Here is a 27,526-nt window from a genome sequence, read left to right as displayed (position 1 = left end):
CTCCAAAGTAAGGCCCTGACTGTCCATGACGTATTGAGAACCTGCCAGGAGGCGGGGCGGTGTCACTGCACATGCGCAGCATTCCTAGTCTACACGCCGCCTCCCTCCAGAGCTGCTTCTCGGTCAGAGAGACGTGTGCTGTACTAGAGGTGAGAGCCAGCTGTGCGAGCTGCCTGGAGCCGAGCTGCTGTGCGCGCTGGGAGCAGTGTAGTCTGCTTCTTCGTGTTGTATTGATATCCTGTCTGTGTAGGCTTATTGTATGGCTAGGGGTGCCGCTGCGCAGACGTCTCTCTGGCCCGGCAGCGTACCATGCTGGACGTGCACGCCGCCTCGATGATGATTGTTTCCCCCTCTGTATTGTATTCACGTTGTGCTGCAGGTTCAGGCTTCGCAGCGCGCCGCCGCCGCCGCCATTTTGTCTTTGTGACGAAACAGCCAGTCACGTGCTTGTACATTCCGCCCTTCCCTGTCCGTCGTCTGTGAGGGAGAAAATGTCTGAAGGCGGTGAAGGCAACGTTGTGAAGATCCGCGGGCTGCCGTGGTCGTGCTCTGCAGAGGAGATTGAGAGCTTCTTCGCTGGTGAGTGCAATGGCTGCTCTGCCGCGTGCTGAGCGCGGGCTTTGTGCTGAGAGCCCGTCTGTTGTTCCTTCAGAGTGTAAGATCCTGAATGGCACCTGCGGCGTCCACTTCATCTACACCCGGGAAGGCCGGCCGAGCGGAGAGGCGTTTGTCGAGTTTGAAAGCGAAGAGGATCTGAATATTGGTCTGAAGAAAGACCGAGAAACCATGGGCCGCAGATATGTGGAAGGTCAGTGCAGAGGTGCTGCCGCCTATCGGGCAGGTCGTGTCATCGTGGCCGTCAATCACTGAAGCCTGCAGCTCTTGGAAGGTTCTTGTCACTGAGCCTCTCTGCATTGTCTTCTGCAGACTTGTAATATACTGGATAGGTTCTGGACTGTGCGGCAGGATCATGGCCTCCTCCCTCAGCTGCTGGTCTCTACAAGAGGCAACTGAAATGAGTTGTCCACTACTTTTTAAGAGACCCCCAATGTATCAACCCAGTGATTATAAGACGTTTTAATACCTTGCTGTGTCCTTCTTGCCTGTGAGCGGTGCTATCCTTGGCCGCTCAGATGCATCATGTGACTCAGCGCTGCGTTCCACAGTGGACGCCGGGCTTTGGGCAGGGTTACCCCACCTCCGTGTCACACCCGGCATCCACCGCGCGCTCTCCGTCTCCTCATTCATTGGAAAAGTGCGCGGTGGATGCTGTGTGTGATGCGCGGGGTAACCCTGCCCAAAGCCCGGCGTCCACTGTGGAACGCAGCGCTGTCACGCCTCACTTGACGTGACATCAGTGGGGGGGTCACGTGATGCCTTTGAGCGGCCCACGATGGCGCTGTTCACAGGCAAGGAGGACACGGCAAGGTATTTACAAAACATCTTATAATCACTCGGTTAATACATTGGGGGTCTCTTAAAGTAGTGGACAACTTCTTGAAGATCCTCCTCCCAGTAAACCCAAACTCCATAGTTCCACTCCAGCACCCATGAAGGCCTGGATGTACCACCCACTAAGAAGCCAGACTGCTGGGAATCCTGGGACTTGTAGTTAGGATACAGTGCTGATCGGAACAGGGGGCAGAAAGCAAGGCCAAATGGTGGACAAGAAAGAGCTTGTGAGCACACTAGTGGGAGATTTTTCTCTTATATCTCAAGATCTGCAGCTGGTAGCTCAATTGCTAATCAATGATGTGCTGCTCTATGGTAGACAAGTCACACTTTGGGAGTCTTTAGAGAAATGGCTATTCCATTCTGTCCACCATCTAATCTAATGCTTCGCTGTTGGTGTACCTGGGATGAGGTTTGGCTAGTGTACACGTTGAGGCAATACAGGCTGCTCACAGTAGCACCATACTTCCTGGCGTTGTTTAAAAACTGCAGCGGGGACACTTTCCCTTGTGCAGGCCTCTTCATGCCGTTGCCCACATGATCTCCAGACCAATCTCCAAAGACCAATAATTGTGTCCTAGGCAAAAGCGGAACTCAACACTATAGAGGATAGACCTCCATTGCGGTTTTACACAATGGTATCCTTTTTTAGATCAGTGGCATGAGGTTAGTCGATCACCTGTAGTTGGATGTCTGGATCAATGTCATGAAAACACCTGATGGTCTGAGGCCTCATTATGTACAGCAGCCGAGCTCCTGTAGTCTTTAGTTATATGGCCATTTCTCCATAGTGGTCCAGGAGCTGTTTTCCAACTCGGCGCCAGGCAGCTTATTGCTCGTAATTCTGTTGGTTGTCTGCCTGGCCAAAACATGCTACCATGGCCTGAAGCATCTCCGGACTTGTCTCCCATCGAGCACAATGGTGGGCAATTGCAAAGGGATCTGCCAGTGGTGTATCCTGATGATTTACATGACTGTGTATTCCAACGTGTAATTGCTCCTTATTTTCTTTCCCTGAAAATTCTGAATAAAAAGCAATTCCAAAATGTTAAGTACAGCATCAAAGATTTGAACTCATCCCACAAGTCATTGTAGCTCCTTAATATGACAATGAAAAAAATCATCTTTTATAAAATAAAAAATAAAAAAAGTTTAGTTAGAAAATCCTAAAAATAAAAGCCTTGTATAAATCTGTTTGTGGTATAAATCATACGGACCTCAAGAATAAGATTGTTTTATACCATACAGTGAACACATTTTAAAGATTTTTTTTCTCCCCGCTGCATGCAGGTGCTGGGCTGCATAATAGCACTATTAACCTGCAGATTAACCTCATATCTGCAGGTTAATAGTGTTATTTCTGGCGACATGTTCCTTTTTAATCTATAGACTCTTAAATCTCAGCTGATATCATAAGTTGTATAGGGCTTCCAATGTATTCTCAAGTCCAGTATAATATTATAGCAGGGAGAGAATGGCTACAAAGAAATTAAAAGTTGACCTAGAGCTGAAGGACAATGGATATCAACCAGCCTTACCACAAATGTAACATACCAGTGCTCATAAAAATGGTTTGATCAGAGTAGTGATGGAACGGAGCCTAGCACTGGATAATCCTGTCATGCCCGCTGTAGAGCTCCTGCCCTTACAAGGGCAGTACCCACGTTTGTCACTGCCTCAAAAAATACCCCAAGGTGACCCTCCCTACACGTTTTCTCCTCCGTATTGAGTATTCTTCAGGGGAGTATGAAGATTTTGCAGCACCGTGCAAATCTGCATAGGGTTCCCCTGCCACTGCAGGTCCCCACTTATACCCCCCTCCCTTTTTTGTACAGTCACGTATTCCCATGAGGAATCCTCAGTAATGAGGAGGAAACATGTAGGGAGGGTCACCTTGGGGTATTTTTGAGCTAGTACCACAAGTGGGTACTGCCCTTGTAAAGGCAGGAGCTCTACATGGGGCATAACAGGATTATCCAGTGCTAGGTTCTGTTCCATCACTATTTTGGTCCATTTGTTACCTTGGGAGAGAGACCTCAAGATCTGTAGGTGAGATTTTTTTTTTTTTTGGAGCACTGGTTGTCTTGAGAATTTGCACTTTACAGCTGTGGTAAGGTTGGTTGATATCCATTGTCTTTCAGCTTTAGGTCCACTTTTATGATACTATTAAAAGCAGGGCTGTGGAGTCGTTAAGCCAAACATCCGACACTCAGTTTCCATGACACCGCCGACTGCCTCATACATGCTGATTTTACATGCGTTTTTGTGCCAGGGACAAGCGTATGTCCCGCGTTTTGCACATGCGATTTCGCATGCAGGTTGTCAAGCAATTTTCCAAGCGATTTTTAGTATCACTTGGAAAGTGCTTGACAACTTGGTCACATTATATAAACCCATGCAAACAGCATGGATTTATATAGTGTGACCAAGTTAATGGCTAAAAAAAAAAAAGAATAAAATGGTAAAAAATAAACATTATACTCACCTTCTGATGGCCCCTGGTATCCTTCTCCGGTCCGTCTGGTGTGTTGGGCGGCTCGCGGTGGTCTAAAAGGACCTTTCATGACATCATTTAGTCATGTGACAGGTCACGCGGCCACCAACGTCAGCGGTCGTGTGACCTGTCACATGACTAAACTACGTCATGGAAGGTCCTTTTAGACCATCGCGAGCCGCCAGGACTCATTGCTAAGGCGACCAGGGGCCATCGGAAGGTGAGTATAAGGTCTATTTTTTTTATTTAAATTTTACAGGTACTATGGTACCCGGGTCTGGAGGAGAGTCTCCTCTTCTCCAGACCCGGGTACCATCCGCAGATTGAATCGCTTCATATCCGCATGTCACATGTAGTGATGCGGATATTATGCAAGTCAATGGCGACGAAAGCGCCACGATTACGCAAAATTAATGGTAGTGCTGCAGATTTTTCTGCAATTATAAATCGCAGCAGAAATTTCTGCAGCATGTGCACAGCAGATTATCATTGGGGACCATGGCAGACCACCTACCAAGCGTTTTTGTTTAAGCTTTTCCACAGCGGAATTGGCCAATATTGCTCAGGAACACCATGTCATCATTCTGTTTCTGTAAGCATTTCCAACATTTTCCCCAGGCGTGGAAGGTATTTATTTACCTTGCAAATGGCACAATATTTTTCATTGACGTAAATTACAAAGTAATTTTAAAGACTTCTTTATGGCTACTTATAGTTAATGGTGGTACAAAATGTGTTATTAAAAATTGTCCATTCCTGCTTAGTTTAAAAAAAAAAAAAATTACCAATCCCTTGCCAGTTTCCATGCTTTTTCTTCTTGAAGGGGACGGGCATGTAACTGTCACTGTACATCCTGTTTTGATATCAATCAATGCCAAGTGGCCGTGCTTGTAGCTCGTCCTACTGCAGCATAGCACAGATGACTGGAAGGAGTAGCAAGCAGAACTTGTATAGCTGAACAAGAAACATAAATTATGATTATTTATTCAATTACATTATTCACTAATTATTTCTTTCTTATTCCAGTTTTCAAGTCCAACAGTGTTGAAATGGACTGGGTTTTAAAGCACACTGGTCCAAACAGTCCCGACACTGCCAATGATGGCTTTGTTCGTTTAAGAGGTCTGCCATTTGGCTGCAGCAAGGAAGAAATAGTTCAGTTTTTTTCAGGTACAGGATGTATTTTAATGGAGGTTTATTTTTTAGTTTTGTTTTTTTAAATGGTAATAATGAGTTAGGCAACTTCTCTAACAAAGTATATTAGAAAATTAACCGTTGGTTTAAAGGTATCAAAATCTTTCTAGAGTTTTTTTTTATTGCTCATCATAGCAATTTTTAATCCAATAATGTTGTTGCTGTTCATATTACTAGTTCAAGGAGTGCTTATGTTATGCAGCTGTATAAAATACACACAAAGGTAAAGGATCGGCTAAGACCAATCACAGCCTTCAGAATGTGTATGTGTAATATAACAGCTTAAAAATGTAATTATGTTGAAGTAACATACAGTATTGTTGCATTAGATTTTACTTAAACGATAAACTTTGTCTTAGATACTAGTTTTAATTTCCTTAATTATAACCCAGATTTCCACTGCTCCACATCTAATATCTGTTAAAGGGATGGTCTGGTAATATAAACTATTACCTGTCTATAAGATAGGTGATGATGCTGTAATTATTGCTTGTGTGACTGCAGGGACACACTAATCGGCAGAATTGGACACTTTTAACCCTTGTAGAATGTGGCAATGTGCATGCTCGACAGCTGCTCTATTTGTTTCCCCATGGGGCTGTGAGCATTGTGCTCAGGTTTGGTTTTTTTTACTGCCCTAAGAGCGTTGGTCGGGCTTGCTCGCTGCTACTCCATTCTAATGGGGATTAAGTTTGGGATAAAAAATTCCCTGTTCTAGTGGGGGTGCCCGTCTGTCAACGATCAACAAGTTATCACCTATCCCTTTAAGTGACCTAATAGTCTCTTAAAAGAAAACTTGTTTACTGTATAACGTTGTTTTTAAAGGTATATTGTGTACTTACACCCCTCCTTTCCAAAAACTGGTAAATATTTACATTACAAATATTAAACTATCTATAGCCAAGAGCGGTGAGTGTGGGAAAATTTAAACTGCATTTACACTGCAAGATAACCGTGAAGGAGCGTTCTTAAAAACATTTCATTTGACAATCATCTTTGTATCGTAGTGTTAACAGGCTGCTGAACAAGCCATACACTTTCATTGTGTGATACAATCTTTTGCGCTGCACAAAAGATGATCGTTCTTGGCTGTGCGTCATCCAGTGTTGCCAAAAACAATAGCAGCCTATGCTCACTGAGCCATCCATTATAGATTGCTCAATGTGTATCGTTTATTTTGATCTGCCTATGTAAATAGACATTTAAACAGCCGGTTGGTTTAATAGGCAACGGAGTAAAGGTCCATTTACATGGGCCGACCTGCCGCTTGATACAAACACATCAGTAAACTCCTTACCGATCGACAGTCATATTGATTGGTAAATCTGTTTGTTTACAGAGGCAGGACAAAGCAAACAATGCCCACTTACCAATCTTATTAGGTTGCCATGGTTATTGGCAATGTGAGTCCTGTTTACACAGGACTATGCACCTTCAGGAACATTGGTATTTTACTCTGCACAAACTATCATTTCACTCAATGGACAAGCGTTGTGATAGTCAGCCTATTCACACGGCAAGGTAATCGTGAAATGAGCATTTTTTACTAGGCTTATTAACGAGTATGTTGCAGGGTAAATGTCTGTCAGACCTTTTCTGGCTGAAGCTTATCTGCTTGCAGAACTAAAGGGTTGGTTAACTTTTTAAATTTACGTTGCCTGGGTCTTCTCTTCTCCCACATTATCTCTCAGCAGGCACCCATACATAATAGATGGTCTGCAAATTTCACAAAAATAAGAGTTCAGCCAACTACAATCTAGTGCGTATGGGGGCCTTTTCACCATGAGAATTTATTCCCTATCCATAAGAAAGGATATAACTTTTAATTCTTTATACTGCCACTATCCCAAGCTCTGTTTGAGTGGAGCGTAGATCAAGCATGCGGTACTTCGCTCCATTCATTCTTAAAAGGACCGCCAGAGATGGCAGAGCTCCCTAGCTTCAGGGTTTTCATTGAAAATGAATGCATTTTTTTAACTGGTGGGGGAGGCCTAATTACTGTTTAAATGCATTTTCTTGAAAAGCATTTTTTTTAATCATATTTTTATTTTTAAGAAAACTGATTTAATGCAAATGTTTGCTGCTGCCCTTATGTGGTGTTTAAAACCGAAAAGAAAGATGTCTGTCTGGGCTTGTAATTTATTTTTACAAATATTTATACATAAAATGTTAACCCCCCACTGGGGTTATTTGTCCTTGGGTTGAAGGGTTGGAAATCGTGCCAAATGGGATAACATTGCCGGTGGACTTCCAGGGGAGGAGTACGGGGGAGGCCTTCGTGCAGTTTGCTTCACAGGAAATAGCTGAAAAGGCTCTAAAGAAACACAAGGAGAGAATAGGGCACAGGTGGGGATGGATGGTTGGATGTCACTTTTCTTATGGTATAGATGCGTAACTTTAACAATATTTTAGAATTTGTAATGTGTATGAGTTGGTTCTAAAGTGAATTTATTGGCTTTACGATATCATGAAATTAGATTAGTACTGCCATAAGAAAATGTGATTGACTGTTTTATTTATGTATAGTATATGGTATCAAATGCAATTGATACATTGTCACACTGGGTTTACTTGTACCTGTGACTATATACAGATCATGTGTGATTCAATGTTATCTATTTTAATTATGTTGTAATAACTCATGCACCATACTGAGACCCAATCTATGGTCAAATGTTAAGATTACAGTAAGTGTTTGCTACATTTTTGTTAAAACATATGTAGATTAAATTTATACTGTCACATAACTGAATTGCATTAGTAGCTTGCGAATATATATTTTACTACACTTCTGCTTTCCTTCCTACTTTTCCAGGTATATAGAAATATTTAAAAGCAGTAGAGCAGAGGTCCGTACACACTATGATCCTCCCAGAAAGCTTTTTGGCATGCAGCGCCCAGGGCCGTATGATCGACCTGGTATGGGGAGAGGTTACAATAATTTGGGAAGAGGTTTTGATCGAATGAGGCGTGGTGGATATGGTGGAGGTAAGCTTGGTGTTTTTGCTTGACTTCTGCAACCTGTTTGATCTAATATGGGAAGTCTCACACCCAGTACTCCTGGCAATTAAACAATATGTCAAAAATAGTTCATTAGTTGTGTACTACAGGAAAACCTCCTCAGGCTCACTTAAAACAAATCTTAGAAAATTACAGGTTTTTTTAGATTTTAAAATGAATTTTAACAAAATGTTTAAAGGGGGGTGGTTGTAATTAAAATACATGGCTGAAATAGGAGGCCTTGACGTTTTAATCACACAGCATCATGGTGAATTGTCTATACTGTGGATTTTAAATGACATGTTTTTCTGTTCTTCAGGCTACAGTGGTTATGAGGAATATAACGGATACAATGAATATGCATTTGGTGCCGACCAAAGGTTTGGAAGAGGTATGTCTTATGGCTGTTACTCCCTCACGTTCTTTTTAGTGTCACCTTTGTTTGCCCTTAACATTTGCATGTTATATTTTTTTACCAACAGTTTCAGACCATAGATACGCAGATGGATCTAGCTTTCAAAGCACAACTGGTCACTGCGTCCATATGAGAGGTCTACCTTACAGAGCAACCGAAACTGATATATATACTGTAAGTCTACTACGTTTGAGTGTCTGCCTCCAGTAGGCATATAGGCACAAAAATTATGCATGACAGAGCACACGTTGACTGTCGGCAAAATTAGTCAACGGCGCATGTACGCCCAAATCATGTTTTGCAGGGGAATATGTATGTAAGCCCTGACAATACCACTGAACATGGGACAAAGCGCAGTGTGAAAGGGCCTTAAGCTGTATTCTAAGTTGGTTTCATGTATGCCAGACCTTAGGCACTGAGACACACCCTATTTGTCATGGACTAGTTTGCCTTTACATCTAAGGAAGCTGTTTTCTTCCAGTACTACAAATAGGTCGCATTTCCCAACCAGGAAAACTTGACTATTTTCTTGCCCAAAAAAATGGAAATAACCAGTTAGGTGCACATCTTTCTCAAGGTGGTTTGAGATCATCTTGCTCTATGCAGGAAGAATTGGTGGATAACTTCACATTTGAAGGGACTTTGAGGGCCTATGTGACAGAAAATACCCAAAAGTGACACAATTCTAAAAACTGCACTCATCAAAGTCCTCAATATATTTTTACTTTTCCCCACACAAATGCTACTTAAGCCCCAAATTTAACATTTTTACAGAAGTAACAAAATAAAATGCACCGTGCAATTTCTCCTGAGTATGCCAATACCCCCATATGTGGTGGAAAACTACTGTTTGGGCGCATGGTAGGGCTCAGAACATCATTTGACTTTTGTAATGCAAAATTGTCTGGAATCCTTAGTGAACTCCATGTCACGTTTGAAGAGCTCCTGATTGGTTTCCACTGTTTAAGCCCATCAATTTGGAAACTACACCCCTTAAAGAATTTATCTAGATGTGTAGTGAGCACCTTGAACCCACAGGTACTACAGAGAATGTTATAATGTTGAGCTGTGAAAATAAAAAAAAATGTATTTTTCCCACAAAAAATGTTGGTTTTGCCCCAAATTTTTCGTTTTCACAAGGGGTAACAGACACAAAATGGACCATGCAAATTCACTTGTGTACGCAGATACCCCATATATGGTCGAAAACTACTTTTGAGGTACAGTGCAAAGCTGACGGGAAGAAGAGTTGATTTTGCTAGAATGGTTTGAGGGTGCCATGTCACATTGGCAGAGCACCTGAGGTGCCAGAACAGCAGAAACCCTCCATAAGTGACCTCATTTTACAAAAAAAACACCCCTCAATGACTTCATCTAGGGTTGCAGTGAGCACTTTACATGTGCATCACAGAAATTAATACCATTAGATGGAGAAAAAAGAGTAACATTCTTACCACTAAAATGTTGTTTTGTCCTAATAGGGAAAAAATGGACCTCTCAGTTTGTGCAATTTCTCCTGAGTATGCCAGTACGCTACATGTACTCGGGAACTATTTTTCAGGCACAGTACAAAGCTCAGAAGGGAAGGCGCGCCATAATTAAGTGCAGATTTTACTGTTAGTTACGGGTGCCATGGCCCACTGGAAAAGTCCCAGTGATGCCAAAACAGCAGAGCTTCCACCCCCCTTCCCCATAAGTGACCTCATTTTACAAAATATACCTCTGAGTTAATCAAGGGGTGCCGTGATCATATTGACACCATGTGTGTCACATACTTTTATACCATTTGGCAGTGCAGAGAAAATAACATTTGTACCACCAAAATTGTTTTAGCCCCAGGTTTTAAATTTTCACATGGAACAAAATTTGTCCCACAATTTCTGCTGAATATGGAATTACCCCATTTGTGGCTGTACAGTACTAAGCCACACAGCGAGACTCTGGAGGGATGGAGCGCTGTTTGCCTCCTGGAGCGCAGATTTTCTTAGAATAGTTTGCAGACTTCATATACAGAGCCCCTGCTTACTAGAAAAGCAGAATCCCCCTCAAGTGACCCCCATTTTGGAAATTCTACCCCTTTTAAGATTTTATGTACAGGTGTAGTGGTGATTTGACTCCATGGGTGTTTTCCAGAAACAAGCAGCAGTGGATGTTGTAGTGACCAGTTCATTCTTCTGGAGACATGACTTCATAGGGAATCTTCCGCCAGGGGTTCCACCTGAATCACATATTTCAGAGATTTACAAGGAAACCCTGGTGTAAGCGCTCGGCATAGAGCACAGGATAAATTTGAGCCGAGCCTTACTTCGATCTTTGGGAGTCAGAATGAACAAATAGTAGGTCAAGAATTGGATTTGTTTATATTCTGTGACATTCTTCGTTCGGTATTAGTGATTACATGGCTTTATTCTTCAGGACTGTGTGATTACAGTGATTCTTTGGCTGCTGTCACACTGTTTCTGTTTGGGACTTTAACTCTTATCACTGATGCATTTCAGTGCTTTATACATGTCAGTGCTGCACTGACAGAAGCTCTGAACATGGTCTAACAGGCTTTCTGTAGCTGGGTAACCAGGCGGTCGTCATGATGACATTGGGTTGCCATGGCAATAATTGGGACCTGCTGATGGCGTCGATCAGCAGGGAGAGGCAACCCCACTCCGTTTCCTGAGAACTGGGTTTTGGTGTCATGTAAGCCAAGCTCCCGTCGGCGATCACACAGGCACAACTCCTGTGCCCACACCATACGTCCTAGGTCAAGAACCCCTTCCCAGCCAGGACGTATGGATACGTTCAAGATCGTGAGAGGATTAAAAGGGAACCTGTCGGGTCCAATAACTTTTTTTTTTTTTTTTTTTTTTTTTTTTTTTTTCAATCTGCAGATCTAGGGATAATAGCGTTACGAAGGACTTCATTCCTACCAGGAGCTGCCAGCTTTCAGTCATGCAGGCAGGCCTGGAGAAATTGGTCACCACTCACCGTACTGAGTGTGATGGCTGTAAGCACGCTCCAGCACTAATGGCCTACTTTGTACTGACTCAATGCTGAACAACTTGTCAGTCAGTGCTAGGGTGGGCTTAGTCACCAATCCCAATGCTGTGAGCAGAGACTGAAGCAGCGGCTGTGTGATTGAAAGCCTTCAGTTCCCAAGAAAAATAAAGTACATTTTCTCCCAGATGCTGCACTTTGTGCACAAAGGCCAGGTATCTATGAAAATATTAACCTACAGATTAATCCTATATTTGCAGGTTAACAGCATTATCAAGCCTTTATAGGTTCCCTCTGTGTAAACAAGTTTACAGAAATACTGCACCCTTCAGCCCACCTCCTGTTGGTGCTCTACAAATACTTGCTATAGGACATACACCACTACTGGCTGCCCATTGTATATAATAGTATGGTGCTTTTAGTAAGCCTCTTTCTTTGTTTGCAGTTCTTCTCTCCATTGAATCCAGTCAGAGTTCACATAGAAATAGGAGCAGATGGCAGAGTAACTGGAGAAGCTGATGTTGAGTTTGCTACTCATGAAGATGCTGTGGCTGCAATGTCCAAAGATAAAGCAAATATGCGTAAGTAACAATTTATACATTTCTGTGGCAAAGCTGACTATATTATGTAAACACGATTTTGTGCATCAGGTTTTCCCACCATACACGTTGTGTGGTGTTTTTTTTTTTTTTGAGATGCAAGAGATCATTTCCAGGGCTTAAAGGGGTTGTATGAGCAAAGTAATATTCAGGAGACGGTATGTTAGAAAAGTAAGCAGTGCATAATCATACCACATCAGATTATGTGCTGTTAAAGTCGGCTGACCTCTGTAGCCAATCACAAGTCGCAGCAATCTGGTGGTTGGTGCAACAGTAACCTCACTACTTCTGGACTGTGTACACCTTCTTGATGGGATGTACACTCCATCCACCAACGTCACGTTGCACCACAGACTGTCCAGGAGTTGGCAGATGCTTTAATCCAGGTCAGGGAGGAGATCCCACAGGAGACCATCCGCAACCTCATCAGGAGCAGCATGCCCAGGCATTGTAGGGAGGTCATACAGGCACGTGGAGGCCACACAATACTGAGCCTCATTTTGACTTGTTTTAAGGACATTACATGAAAGTTGGATCAGCCCGTAGTGTGTTTTTCCACTTTACTTTTGGGGGTCACTCCAAATCCAGGTCTCCATTGGTTAATAAATGTTATTTCCATTGATGATTTTTGTGTGATTTTGTTGTCAGCACATTCAACTTTGTACAGAACAAAGTATTCAATGAGAATATTTCATTCATTCAGATCTAGGATGTGTTATTTCAGTGTTCCCTTTATTTTTTTGAGCAGTGTAGATAAAAGCTACAAATAAAAGATGTGCAGGTGTATGAATGTAAATATACATACATGTAGGTAGGTGTGGGTATATCAGTCACCCTTTCCTTTTTGCGGTCTTTATTTCTTGCAATTTCTCTCGAACATTTTCTTCTCGCTCTCCTGCTTTCTTTCGAATGGCACAATTAATACCATTTCATGCTAATAAATAGGGGTAGGAAAGTGCAGTGAAATTGGGAGGGGGGATCAATTCCTCAACTTTTTGGGGGGGTATTTACTGTTTGGTAAAAGTAGGTAATATGTTTCTCCAAATATGTAGTAGTAATCTTATTTATATAGCGCCAACATATTCCGCAGCACTTTTCAGTTCAGACAATTTGCAGACATTATCGGCACTGTGCCCTTTGGAGCTCACAATCTGCATTCCCTATCAGTATGTGTTGACGTAATTGAATCGATCTTGAAATAATTTTTCTATTTTCCACTTTTTTTTGTTGTTGCGCAGTTTACCTATCAGCTTAATTTTAGATTTCGATCAGAGTTTCATGGACACATATTTTTTTTTTTTTTTTTGCTTATCCCTTTTAGGGTACTTAGAACATTCAGTCGTCCAATCTCTTGTACTATATACAACAGTACCGCAGTATACACTATTTATCGCACTATAAGGCTGCGTTCACACATTGTGTATTTCTCTGTGTTTTTTTACGCGCGTGTATGTTCCTGCTTTTTTTACCTGCGTTTTTTTACGCAGGTAAAAAAAGCACCTCCATTCACACACTGCGTTTTTTTACTGAGGTGCAGGAGAAATGAAGTGTGATGAGCATGGACACGTGTGTGTGTGTGTAATGTATGTGTCGTGTATGTGAGTGTCCCCCTAGCAGTGTATGTAAAGACAGCTTCTGGCTGCAGTACATACACTGCTTAAGTTATTGAAAGAAAAAAACTATGGATACTCACCTATCCGATGGATGGGAGAGGCGTCCGGTCCCGCGGTTTCCAGCATCTGCCGTGAAGCGATCAGCAGACTGTCAGCTGACCGGCTTGTAAATCAGCTGATTGGCCGGTTACAAGCCGGTTAGCTAACAGCTGATCGGCTCACCGGCTGATGCTGGAAGCGCGGGACTGGATGCCTCTCCCATCCATCGGATAAGTGAGTATCCATAGTTTGTCTTGCGCCTCCGTAAAAAAGCGCTGGAATTACGCAGTGTGTGAACACCGCTGCGGAATTCCAGCGCTTATAATGGGCACAATAGTGAGAAAGCGCAGGACACAGCTGCGTAAAGAATTGACATGCCAATTCTTTACGCAGCTGCGCTTTCCCGCTGCGTAAAATTAGTGTCTCAACGGCAAAGTGAATTTCCCATTCACTTTGCTGGCAGACACAAGGCACATTGCGTATTTTGAAAAAGCGTGCGCAAAAAAGCGCGCGAAAATACGCAATGTGTGAACGCAGCCTAAGACGCATTCTTTATCAAGAAAAACTTAAGTGTGTGCTTCTTTTTTAGTCCGGAGGCAGCTTCCTGTGATGGAGATCAGACACTGCGTCCTTCCTGATCAGAGAGAGCTGCCTCTCTCCTCCTGCACTGATCTGTGATCGATACAGAACAGGAGAGGAAGCCATGTGTATCTGAATGGAGGCTGAGCGGCTGAAGGACCTCCTACTTGAGTAATTCAAGGACCTTTCAGATCATGTGATGGCTCACATAACCTGAAAGGTCCTTGAGGTAATTGTGTGGGCTGCTTAGCTCTTGCAGCCTTTATTCAGTCCCGATCAGAAACTGCAAGATATTGTAATGTATAGTGTATGTATGTAAATGTGCATCTAGCAGAGCTGTGTATATAATGTAGGGAATGTAAAGGGCGAATAGGTATGATTAAAATATAGCATTATATATAAAAAAAAAAATTTAAGGGTTTTTTTTGTGATTAGAATTAAAATTACTTCACCCCTTCACAACATGACATGTATGTCATATGTCGTGTGCCTTTGATGCAGGCTCACACTCTGAAACCGCATCTTTCCTGACAGTTAATTGCTGATTTAGGGTACGTTCCCCACGTGACCTAAAATGCTGTGTCTTGCAGCGCCAGTAAAGTGGATGGCATTTGTAGAAATCTCATGCGCACTGTGCATTTACTTAGCATAAGCTGACCTGCAGAGCCTGTTTCAAATCCTCAGCATGTCAGTTTCTTTTGCAGGTATGCAGTGTTCTCTGTGTGGATTTTCCCCTTTGACTTGCATTAGATGCGGAAAATCCGCAGGTAATCAAAGAATGCACATGCAGTTTGTGTTTCTGCTGCAGAAACACGTCAATTACGCATGTAATCCACACCTAAAGTATATCAAATTTCTGTCAGCCAAATACCAGGAAGGATCAAACACAAAGCTGCTTTATTTAAAGCATGACACACCATAAAGAGACGAAAAAAACACACTGACAAACGCTTGTTAAAAAAAATGCAATGAAAAAAAACGTTAGTGACTTAAATTAAGTAAGAGACTTCATTTAATGGTAGCTGAAGAAATTCTCCAGCGTCCAAAGCTCATCGTGGGAACGTAGCATTAATCAGCCATCATGTGGTTCCAACAGCCCCCATTTCACCCTGCTTGGAAATTATTCCCATTTTCAATATATAGTATGGTAAAATGAATGGTGTCATTCAAAAAGTAAGTCGTCCCCCAAAAAGAAAAAGCAAGCCCTTGTATGGCTAATGTGGACTGAAAAATAGAGCTGTGGATTTTGAAAGGTGAAAAAAATACAAAAGTGAGTGCAAAAAATGAAAATATCTGGGTCCTTAGGGTTAAATGTTTATATTAATTTTGAAAAATATATATATTTTTTTCTTTACAGAACACAGATATGTGGAGCTATTTCTTAATTCAACAGCTGGTGGATCTAGCAGTGCATACGGTAGCCAGATTATGGGAGGACTTGGTACGTGTTAAGTCATGTTTGTGTGCTTTTAGATTTACGTTAATTTTTAAAACTGATTCAAAATACTGCATAAATATCACTAGGCTTTTGGTTTATGATTGTCTTCTGGTTAGTGTTGTATTAAAACAGTTCCTTGGTTACTGCACATCTTTTGCTGTATATCTATATTTTCTATAAAGCTTTCTGTGGCATTCAACGTGTGTGTGTTTTTTGCTGAAGTTTGTTAAAAATAAAGTTGTATTGTTTTAATAATTTGCAGCAGCAAGCGCACAAACAAATTATGGCAGTCCTGGATCACAAGCAATGAGTGGCAGTTATGGTGCAGGATATGGAAGTCAAGCCAGCTTAAGTGGTTATGGTAAGTGTCTTATTACAGTGCTGTGATGCATGTGTTTTTCAGTGCCATCTGTGCTCGTGCACACTCGCTCATTTTTGAGCCTATCTACATAGTAACAAAAGAATGATTTAGACATATGACAAAAGTTATCAACTTATTTTTTGTTGTTGTATGGCTTTTGGGTTTTAAAGGGATTTTATCAGCACAGAATAACTGATCAAACAAAGTACAGGCCTCGATGCTTTATGGCGGAGCCAATCATTTAAATACACCTTCCCAACTGCTTGTTTTCCCTCTGACAGCTCTAGCTTCATAGAGCCAATCAAAGGAGAGGGGAAGGGGTGGTGATGTAGGGTAAATAAGCAGTGGTATTTAAATGATTGGCTCCGCCATGAAGTGGAGGGACTTGGTTCGAACAGTCAAACTCTGCTGACTGTCCCTTTTTAAAAAGAATCTTTCAGCAGGTTTTTGCTGTGCAATCTGAAACTGAGTTAAGTATATCACTTATCAAACTGAATGCTGTTGTTTACTAACTGAGGGATTCATCAGTAAGAGATTAGCATTGCTGACTAGTCCATCAGCACCCCCTCCTGTGATAAGCACCTCTGGTCTATGGCTCTTTGTACACAGAGAGCATGGTGTGGACGGGGGTAGCTTTCTCAGCTCTGTTTCATTCTAAATTTAAAAGCTCTGTGTCAGAACTGCTTCAACCAGTAATCTAAGTGATACATCATTGGATTCAGCTTCTCTCTACCTACATTAGGCTGTGTGCCCACTATGCGTTTTTCAAGCGTTTTTGCTGCGGAATTTCGCAGTGTAAATGCTTGGTAATCCATGCCCCATGATCCCCAATGAAAATCTGCATGTTCTGTGCCCATGCTACAGAATTTTCCGCAGCTTGTCCATTATTTGTGCATTTCTGCATGCGGATTTGAGGTCCCAATGCATTTAAGAAATGCAAGTTAAATCTGCATGTCAAAACGCTGCAAAAACGCATGTAAAATCCGCATTTTTGACTGCCAAGAACATGCAGAAATTTTCAGCATTGTGGGCACATAGCCTCAGGCTATGTTCAGATGTTGCTTTTTTTTTTTCTTCAAGCAAAACCTGCTCTCTTGGCAATAAAGAAGCAACGTCAAAAAAGCAGGTTTTGCGGAGTTTGTGGTATTTTTTTTTACTGTTTTTTTTTTTTTTTGTCAGGGTACATTTGTCTTTTGTGCATGCTGATAAAAGTTTGGTGCATAAAAAAATAACCTGATTCAACCTCCATTGCTTTCTATGGGTGAAAAACACTGAAAGTAACATGCATTTTACAAAAACGCAGCGGTTTGACAAAAGTCAGGACAAAAAAAAACTAAGGTGTGTGCATGAGATTTCTGAAATCTCAGATTTTGCTGGTACTGTAAAACGCAGCTGAAAATGATCATAAAAAAACGCAATTGTGAACATAGCCTTACGTTGCTCTCAGCTGAGATGGCAAAAACCTGCTGACAGATTTTGACATCTTAACCCATTACTTGCCAAATTAGCAATTTTCATTTTTTGTTTTTTTTGGACCCAATTAGAAAATCTTAGCTGCTAGAAGCAAAAAATTAGGCGTCCCAAAAAAAGGACATTGGCAGATAATGGGTTAAATACATTTTCCTCACTGAAGGCTGTATGGTGTGGAGCTGGCTCAAAAGCTGAGCCCACTTCATATGTAGAAGATACCGACTGTATTACATAGCCAGCATCTGCCTGTAACTTCTTCACTGCTCCGATTGCTGCTGTTAACAAAGCACAAAAACACTGGCTGCCATCTTAGTTCCCCTGTGAAGTTGAGTCTGAGCAAGGGCTTAGAACTGCACTCTGCATACCAGAGTATTTATAGAATGGGCACTCAAATGTTTGGAGGTTCAAGTCCCCAACTGAACTACAAGTTAACATAGAAAAGAAAAGTTTTAAATTATATAAGAGCCCCTTCCTCTCCAAACCTTGTTTTTCCTTATTCGAAAATACATTTTAAAACCTTTATCATTGTTTTGGGGGGAAAAAAAAAGTCTGATCTCAATCTAAAATTACTTGGGCCCATGCTTTAGGCTAGGTGTCCACGATGCAGAAATGCTCCGGATTTTTCCTGATAGTTTCTGCATCTCCCTGGCAGAAAGAACACATGTGGATTGTACATGCGTTCTTCCTGCCAGGGACAAGCGGGAGTGAAGCGTTCTTCACTTGCATTTCCGCATACAGGTTAACAAGCGCTTTCCAAGCGATTTTAGCATCACTTTGAAAGTGCTTGACAACTTGGTCACACTATATAAATCCATGCAACCAGCATGAATTTATATAGTGTGACCCGAGAGAGTGTTAAAAATAAATATTATACTTACCTTCCGATGGCCCCCGCAGTCTTGGTTCCCTCCATCCTGGCTGCCGGCAGCTCGCGGTACACTGAAGGACCTGCCAATGTCAGCGTCGCGTGACCCGTCACATGACTATAACGTCAGCGCAGGTCCTTCAGTCCATCGCGAACTGCAGGCAGTGAAGACAAGGAGAGCGGGAGCCGCCGTAAGGTAAATATAACATATTTTTTATTTTATTCTTTTTTACAGTTTCTATGGTACCTGGGTACAGAGGAGAGTCTCCTGTCCTCCACACCTGGGTACCATCTGCACATTGAAACACATGGATTCTGCATGGACAGATGCAGGGATGTGGATTCCATGTGTTCCAATGCAAGTCAATGGCGGCGAAAACGCAGTGCTTCCGCAAAATAATTGGTAGTGCTGCTTTTTTTTTCCACAATGATAATCCACAGCGGAAATTTCCGCAGCATGTGCATGGCACATGTGGATGGCTCGTCACATAAAAAGAGACCTCTCCCAGGTCTGTGGATGGAGAAATAAAAGGTTTATGGGTTTTAGAAATTCAATTTTTAACCACTGAAGTATAAAAATGGGGAAATGCTTCAAACCTTTTGCACCCCCTCTCCCTTCAGTTCATTATATGGTAAAGGAAATGTCATTCAAAACTGCAACTCATCTCAAAAAAAGACAAGCCCTCGTATGGCTATGATGAATAAATAAGGTTATAACAGTCGGAACCACTGGGGAGGAGATGAAGGAAAAAAAACAGTCTGGGTGACTGATATAATATGAAGTATTCAAAAGATATAACCACATAAAGTGACACTTGTCTTAATTTGAAAATGTAAACTAGCCAGAAAGGTGAAAACCTGGCCACAGCAACCAGGGCTGTGGAGTCGGTAAGCCAAACCTCCAACTCCTCAATTTCCATGACACAGACTCCCTCATACACGGCTCATGTTTAAGTGATAAATTTACTGTAGCACAGATTAATCTCAGCTAAAAGTCTACACCAGGGGTCCTCAAACTTTTTAAACAGGGGGCCAGTTCACGGTCCCTCAGACCATTGGAGGGCCGGAATATAGTTTTTTAAAAAAAACTATGAACAAATTACTATGCAAACTGCACATATCTTATTTTGTAGTAAAAAAAACAATACAGGAACAAATACAATATTTAAAATGAAGAACAAGTTAAGTTAAATCAACCTGTATTTCAATAGGTGAGTAAATGTCCCCAATAGGCAGCATAGGTCCTCAATAGGCAGGTAAATGTCCCCAATAGGCAGCATAGGTCCTCAATAGGCAGGTAAATGTCCCCAATAGGCAGCATAGGTCCTCAATAGGCAGCATAGGTCCTCAATAGGCAGGTAAATGTCCCCAATGGCAGCATAGGTCCCCAATAGGCAAGTAAATGTCCCCAATAGGCAGCATAGGTCCTCAATAGGCAGGCTGTCTCCCCCTTATAATGCCCCATGCAGGATTTCCCTTTCTCCCACCATATAATGCCCAGTGCAAGATATCACTCCCCTGTCTTTTTATAATGCCCCATTCAGGATGTCACCCCCCATATAATGACACATGCAGTTTATCACTCCCCTGTCTTTATAATGCCCCATTCAGGATGTCACCCCCCCATATAATGCCCCATTCAGGATGTCACCCCCCCCCCATTATAATGACACATGCAGGATATCACTCTCCTGTCTTTATAATGCCCCATTCAGGATTTCACCCCCCCCCCCCCCCCATATAATGACACATGCAGGATATCACTCCCCTGTCTTTATAATGCCCCATTCAGGATGTGTCACCCCCCCCCCATATAATGACCCATGCAGGATGTCACCCCCCCCCCCCCCCCATATAATGACACATGCAGGATATCACTCCCCTGTCTTATAATGCCCCATTCAGGTTGTCACCCCCCCCCCCCATATAATGACACATGCAGGATATCACTCCCCTGTCTTATAATGCCCCATTCAGGATGTCAACTCCCCCCCCCATATAATGACACATGCAGGATATCACTCCCCTGTCTTATAATGCCCCATTCAGGATGTCAACCCCCCCCCCATATGACGCATGCAGGATATCACTCCCCTGTCTTTATAATGCCCCATGCTGGATGTCACCCCCCGCATATAATGCAGCATGTCACCCCCCCCCATATAATGCAGCATGTCACACCCCCCCCCCCCCCATATAATGACCCATGCAGGATATCACTCCCCCCTTCTTTATAATGCCCCATTCAGGATGTCTTCCCCCCCCCCCATATAATGCCCCATGCAGCGTGTCACCCCCCCATATAATGCCCTATTCAGGATGTCACCTCTCCCCCCATATAATGCCCCATTCAGGATATCTCCCCCCCCCCCCCCCCCCCCCCATATAATGCCCCATGCAGCATGTCACCTCCCCCCCTCATATAATGCCCCATGCTGGATGTCACCTCTCTCCCTCATATAATGCCACATGCAGGATGTCACCCCTAATATTATGTCCCATGCCTCCATACATTAAAAAAAAAAAAAAATCCAATACTCTCCTCCCTCCTTGCCTGCTGCCGCTGCTCAGGTCCGGACTCCAGCGTCTCCGGCGTTGTCCCTCTCTGCACTCCCTGTGACGGTACTCGGGAGGGCGCGGTGTAAAGACGTCACCGCGCCCTCTGACCTGAGACGTCACAGGGAGCGCAGACCAGGAAGACAGCGGATCTGTTGAGGCACGGGGAGAGGTAAGTATCGGGCTGCCGGGGCTCTGAGAAAGCGGGGGGAAGGGTGGGCGCTGATACCGCTCTCCACAGCCCGGCGGGCCGGATAAAAGTCCTCCGGCCCGCGGGCCGTAGTTTGAGGACCCCTGGTCTACACCCTTAGATCAGGAATAGGACAGACATTTATAGGACATTTCATAACTTTCCCAAATTCTTATGAAAAAATATTCCCCACAAACAGCATTGAACTACTGCACCCAATTTATTATATATATTTTTGGAGCCGGTCCTTTTTATACAGACTCCACCAAAATGGACTCCGACTCCACAACCCTGTACAGCAACAAGGGGTTCAAATGATCCCCTATATGCCATTTATCCTCCAATAGAAGTTGATTTGAGTTAAAAATGGTGACCCAAGTCTTCTATTTTTTTTTTTTTTTTTTTTTTTTTTTTTAGATTTGTATCATAATTTTTTTTCCTATCTATTGACCTGTGTGATGGCTTGTTTTCTTCATGCTGAACTGTTATTTTCGTTTTGTATTACGTTTTATGGTGAGGTATGTTGACCTAAAAAAAAGTTTCGGGCATCTTTTTTTTTTTTTTTTTTTTTTTTTTTTTAATTTTTAGATGTTGGTTTGGGGAGTGATTCAACAAGCGGGTTGCTGATTGTTGCAATCAGAAAAATTTAATAAACTGTGGTGTACTCTTACTTTTTTACAATACTATGTAGTTAAGTAATCTTTCACTTTGACAGCCAACTGGTAAAAATATTTGAAATGCCTGTGAAGTAAAAATGTTTATACCCTACTACATGTCTTCCTTAAGCGCTGTACTTGCCAAAATGTGTCACAAATGGGAGGTTGTATGGCGTCTAAAAACCAATCTAGAAAAATGTGTGCTGAAGACTCCAAATGATGCTCCATTTCTCAACACCTTGGATAGACTGGAATTTGCAGACTACTTTTATCTCATATTATCTCTTGAAGAAAATGTTAAAATATATATATAATTTTTTTTATTTTATTTTTTTAACCCCTTAAGCCCCGAGGGTGGTTTGCACGTTAATGACCAGGCCAATTTTTACAATTCTGACCACTGTCACTTTATGAGGTAATTACTCTGGAACGCTTCAACGGATCCCCCTGATTCTGAGATTGTTTTTTCGTGACATATTGTACTTCATGATAGCGGTAACATTTCTTCGATATCACTTGCGTTTATTTGTGAAAAAAATGAAAATTTGGCGAAAATTTTGAAAATTTGAATTTTTATGCCCTTAAATCAGAGAGATATGTCACACAAGAGTTAATAAATAACATTTCCCACATGTCTACTTTACATCAGCACAATTTTGGAACCAAAATTTTTTTTTTGTTAGGGAGCTATAAGGGTTAAAAGTTGACCAGCGATTTCTCATTTTTCCAACAAAATTTACAAAACCATTTTTTTAGGGACCACATCACATTTGAAGTCACTTTGAGAGGTCTTTATGACAGAAAATACCCAAAAGTGACACCATTCTAAAAACTGCACCCCTCAAGGTGCTCAAAACCACATTCAAGAACTTTATTAACCCTTCAGGTGCTTCATAGGAATTTTTTGAATGTGGAAGAAAAAAATGAACATTTAACTTTTTTCACAAAAATTTTACTTTAGACCCAATTTTTTTTATTTTCACAGGGGTAACAAGAAAAAATGGACCCCAAAATTTGTTGTGCAATTTCCCCTGGGCACGCAGATACCCAATATTTGGGGGAAAAAACACTGTTTGGGCGCACGGCAGGGCTCGGAAGGGTAGGAGCGCCATTTGACTTTTTGATTGTAAAATTTGCTTGAATAATTAGCGGACGCCATGTTGTGTTTGGAGAGCCCCTGTGTGCCCAAACATTGGAGCTCCCCCACAAGTGACCCCGTTTTGGAAATTAGACCCCCCAAGGCACCTATCTAGATGCATAGTGAGCACTTGGAACCCCCAGGTGCTTCACAAATTGATTAGTAAAATTGAAAAAGTGTTGTTGTTTTTTTTCACTTTTTCATTTTTATGAATCAATTTGTGGGGGAGCTCCAATGTTTGGGCACGCAGGGGCTCTCCAAACGCAACATGGCGTCCGCTAACAATTTGAGACGATTTTCCCTTCAATTTGTTAGCGGACACCATGTCACGTTTGGAGAGCCCGTGATGTGCCTAAACAGTGGAGCTCCCCCACAAGTGACCCCATTTTGGAAACTATACCCCTCAAGGATTTTATTAAGGTGTATAGTGAACATTTTGAACCCAGAGGTACGACACAGAATTTGTTTACATTAGGTCATCATATTGAATAAGTTGTCATTAGTCTTGAGCGCAAGTGCTCGCTACTTGAGTTTGCATCGGGTACTCAGGTATGCACCATGTACAGCGTGTGCTCGAGTCCCTGCTCCGCATGTTTCACGGTTATTAGACACCCAAAAAAAAACATGCGGGGATCGCTCGTGCATGGCAGGCAATCCCCGTAAAGTTTTTTTGGCCGCGAAGCATATGGGGCAGAGACTTTAGCGTGTCACTCAAATACCCACGATACTCAATGCATACCAGAGCACCCGATGCAAACTCAAGTAGCGAGCACTTGCGCTCAACTCTAGTCGCCATATCGTCATCTTTTTTTCTTACTTTTGAAAAAAATCCCACCCCCAGCCCTAACCCTAGCACAACCCTAGCCCAATCCTAACCCAAGAGTTTATTTTTGACGCCGTTCCTCGTGCGGTATAAGTGATTAGACGACTTTATTCTTCGGGTCGGTGTGATTACAGCAATACCAGAATCATATGGGGTTTTTATGACTGACAGCTGTCACACACTAAAAGACAAATTTTTTTGTAAAATCTAGTTTTTGCATCGCCATATTTTGAGAGCTATAATTTTTCCAGATTTTGGCAGACAGTCATGTGACGGCTCGTTTTTTGCGAGCTGAGTTGACGTTTTTATTGGTGCAATTTTCAGGCACGTGACATTTTTTGATCACTTTCTATTCCGATTTTTGGGAGGCAGAATAAACAAAAACCAACAATTCAGGAATTGTTGTTTTTTTTTTTTTTTTTTTTTTTTATTCTGTTCCGCGTGTGGTAAAATTGATAAGGCAGCTTTATTCTTCGGGTCAGTACGTTTACAGCGGTACCACATTTATATTGTTTTTCTATGGTTTTGGCGCTTTTACATAATAAAAGCAATTTTATAGAAAAAAATATTTTTTAGCATCGCTTTATTCTGAGAGCTATAACTTTTTTATTTTTCGGCTGATGGAGCTGTATGTCGGCTTGTTTTTTGCGGGACGAGATAACGTTTTCAGCGGTACCATTTTTATTTATATTTGTCTTTTTGATCGCGTGTTATTCCATTTTTTGTTTGGCGGTATGGTGATAAAGCATTGTTTTTTGCTTCGTTTTTTTTTTTTTTTTTTTCTTTTCTTTTTACAGTGTTCACTGAAGGGGTTAACTAGTGGGACAGTTTTATAGGTCAGGTTGTTCTGGACGCGGTGATACCAATTATGTGTACTTTTATTGTGTTTTTTTTTTTTTTTTAGAATATGTATTGATGGGTACATTATATTTTGATTTTTAGTGGATTATTTTTTTTTATTTTTTTTTCACTTTCTGATAATTTTTATACTTTATTACTTTGTCCCACTATGGGACTTTCACTTTTTTTTCTCTGATCGCCTGCATGGCACAGGAATGCAGCACCATCCCTATGCCATGCAGGCTGTCAGCGCTGGACAGGGAGATTGTTTGGAGATGCACTGCGCATGTCCAAACAATCTTCCTGCTGTCTGGTGACCCGGATGTTGTCATGACGACATCGGGTCGTCATGGCAACACCCGGGAAGCAGTGTCAGACAGCGCTGGAAGCCGGAAGAGGAGGTGAGTATCTGCGATCACCTCCCCTTGCCCCCGCAATGCTGCGATCGACTTCGATCGCAGCATTGCGGGGGTTAATGTGCTGGGAGCGGTGCAGGACCGCTCCCTGCACATTGTCACAGCTGACACCCGGTACTATCAGCTGACACCCGGCGGCGATCGCACCCGCACAGCCTGTGTGCGCGCGCAATCGCCATGACGTACTAATACGGGTCTGGCTCTTAAGTCCCAGGGCACAGACGCGTATTAGTACGTCAGATGTTAAGGGGTTAAACTGTAACTTTCTTACAGCTCAATGGTAAAGGTATTTATGAAAGACCTGTGGGGTCAAGGAGCTCATTTCATGTTGAGTGATTTGAACTTCTGTATTTTTCTTTTACATTTAAAAAAAAAAATGTATATTTACGTGTATATATTACATTTTTGCTTTTCACTGTATTTTAGGGACTTGAACTATTTTATTGCTGTATATATTAAAAATCACTGTTAACACTAGCCAGATGCTGGCGTTCAAAGGGGCACTGTCTTGATGGGGGGGCGGTCTTGAGCAGGACCTTGGTTGTCATGGCAGTCGTAAGGGGCAGTTAGAATAGAGCATTGTACTTCCTTGACTTGTGCTCTGAATATGGCTGTCAGATTGCCAATGGCATTAAGCAGGTTAACAGCCGTATGTGAAGCCCCACGCGTGGCTGTTAGAGGCCGATACAAAGAAAGCAATCAGTCACTGATGGGACTGCTCACTGGACAGAAAATCCCACAAAGAGCAGAGGTTTGAGGTTATACTGACTCTGCTTGCACGCCTTGCTCTATATCATGGTGCCAGCAGATGTGACTGCATTTTAATGGTGACAAGTTCCCTTTAAGCAGTAGGTGATTTTCTGATTACTTTTCCTCATCCCACTTCTCTTAAGTGAATGCTTATTAACTTTTTTTTTTTTTTTTTAAGGAAATCAAAGTGGCTTAAACAACAGTTACTACAGCAGTGGGACACGAGGCTCACTAGGAGTGAACGGAATTGCTGGAATGTCAAGCAGCATGAACATGAGTGCTGCATGGGGAATTTAAATGTAAAATTGATTTTTTTTTATTTTGTTTTTGTACTCCGCTTACTGTGAGACCATTTTAATAACTTTTTTTTTTTTTTTTTTTTTTAGTTTTCAGTTTGTCAAGATGCTATTAAATATTGTAACTAAAACATCCAGCTTTTCTGTAGGAATTTCAGTAGCTGTGTTTTTATATTGTTTGCTTTAGCAGTCCTTAAGCGAATTGTGCCTGCCATATTCTTTAATGCATAATGACATTTATTTTCTCCCATATAAATCTGAGGGGTATGGTTTGTTTTGGGTTTTTGTTTTGTTTTTTTCCCCCAAACTTCTCCGGTTTCTTCCAGCTCTGGAATATGTATAGCTGTTTCTCAAACTCTTGACCAATAAATTCTAAAACAATATTATGGGTGTTTTTTTTATTTTTGTTTTTTTTTTCCCCCTAATCACCATTTCATTGCACTTCCTTTCTACTGTGCCTCCACCCCAGCTGTTTTTAGTTTTCAGTATATGAAACCTACAATGCAGGCTAGTTAATAATTGAGTATTAGCATCTCCAATACAGTAAGAACAAACACCGCTCCATGTATTATAAAATTATTTTACTTTTATATACAAATATATAGACTATGATAATAAAAAAAAATGTTTGTGCACTGAAATGGAAAGGTTACCACCACATATGATATACCAGTTATGGGGTTAATTAATTCAGGAACCCATCTTATATCTAAACTGTAGACTCTCCTCCAGAAGCTACACTGTTCCTGTGATGTCATATCTTCCTAGCAGTGACGTGGCAGTCATGTGACAGATGAAGGGCTGCTCGTCAGCTGCAGCATTTATTTCATCAGAGTGGATGTCTCTTGATGGAGTATTGATGAGCTGTAGCCAAATGGTGGCCCCCTCATTGGCTGCAGCTGTCAAGTGACACAACGTCATGTAGCCATGTGCTTTTTTTAAAAATTTTTTATTAATTTAACTGGCATTGTCCATTAGTGGATACTCTAATGTGAACATAAATGTAGACAGCCTCCAATCCAGGGTGTTCAGTCACATGGTACAGTTTATTCCATCATTAATATATACATCGTTTTGACCTGTGGGTCTTTATCAAGTACAAACAGTAAAGCATAGTTTGGCTGGGTTTATATAGTGTTTACAGGCAAGCACCAATCACTACAAAGACCCAACCTGCTCATATAAAATACATACATTTTAATACAGAAAACAATGTAAATGCTGGTGTCCAAAAATGGAGTGATACCTTTTAATTGGCTAACCATAAAAAAAAAATTCCTTCAGGCGGGATTACAAATGAATTAAGAAGACAAATGAAGAAAGCACAACATTTTGAGATATATTACAGCAGGAC

The 27,526-nt window shown here is 41.8% G+C and overlaps 1 protein-coding gene across 2 annotated transcripts; it reads left to right on the top strand.

The window, feature by feature from the left end:
* Positions 1–26,555, top strand: HNRNPH1 (heterogeneous nuclear ribonucleoprotein H1). Of its 2 annotated transcripts, none has more exons than XM_073649505.1 (12): positions 1–149; positions 380–579; positions 653–808; positions 4,973–5,116; positions 7,348–7,486; positions 7,956–8,128; positions 8,460–8,531; positions 8,623–8,729; positions 11,989–12,124; positions 15,731–15,814; positions 16,077–16,172; positions 26,055–26,555. In XM_073649505.1, exons 2-12 carry the CDS (start codon positions 492–494, stop codon positions 26,171–26,173), a joined length of 1,314 nt encoding a protein of 437 aa, XP_073505606.1. In that variant the 5' UTR covers positions 1–149; positions 380–491; the 3' UTR covers positions 26,174–26,555. The 2 variants fall into 2 exon arrangements, with proteins under 2 accessions (XP_073505606.1, XP_073505605.1); XM_073649504.1 differs by having other exon boundaries at positions 16,074–16,172.
* The last annotated feature ends 971 nt before the right edge of the window (positions 26,556–27,526 follow it).

The sequence above is a fragment of the Phyllobates terribilis genome, unplaced genomic scaffold (genome assembly GCF_046119375.1).
Source record: "Phyllobates terribilis strain yellow unplaced genomic scaffold, ASM4611937v1 Scaffold_10__3_contigs__length_209671492, whole genome shotgun sequence".
In the NCBI taxonomy this organism is placed as follows: Eukaryota; Metazoa; Chordata; class Amphibia; order Anura; family Dendrobatidae; genus Phyllobates; species Phyllobates terribilis.
Note: the sequence above shows the minus strand (reverse complement) of the source record. Positions and strands in the feature narration are given on the sequence as shown.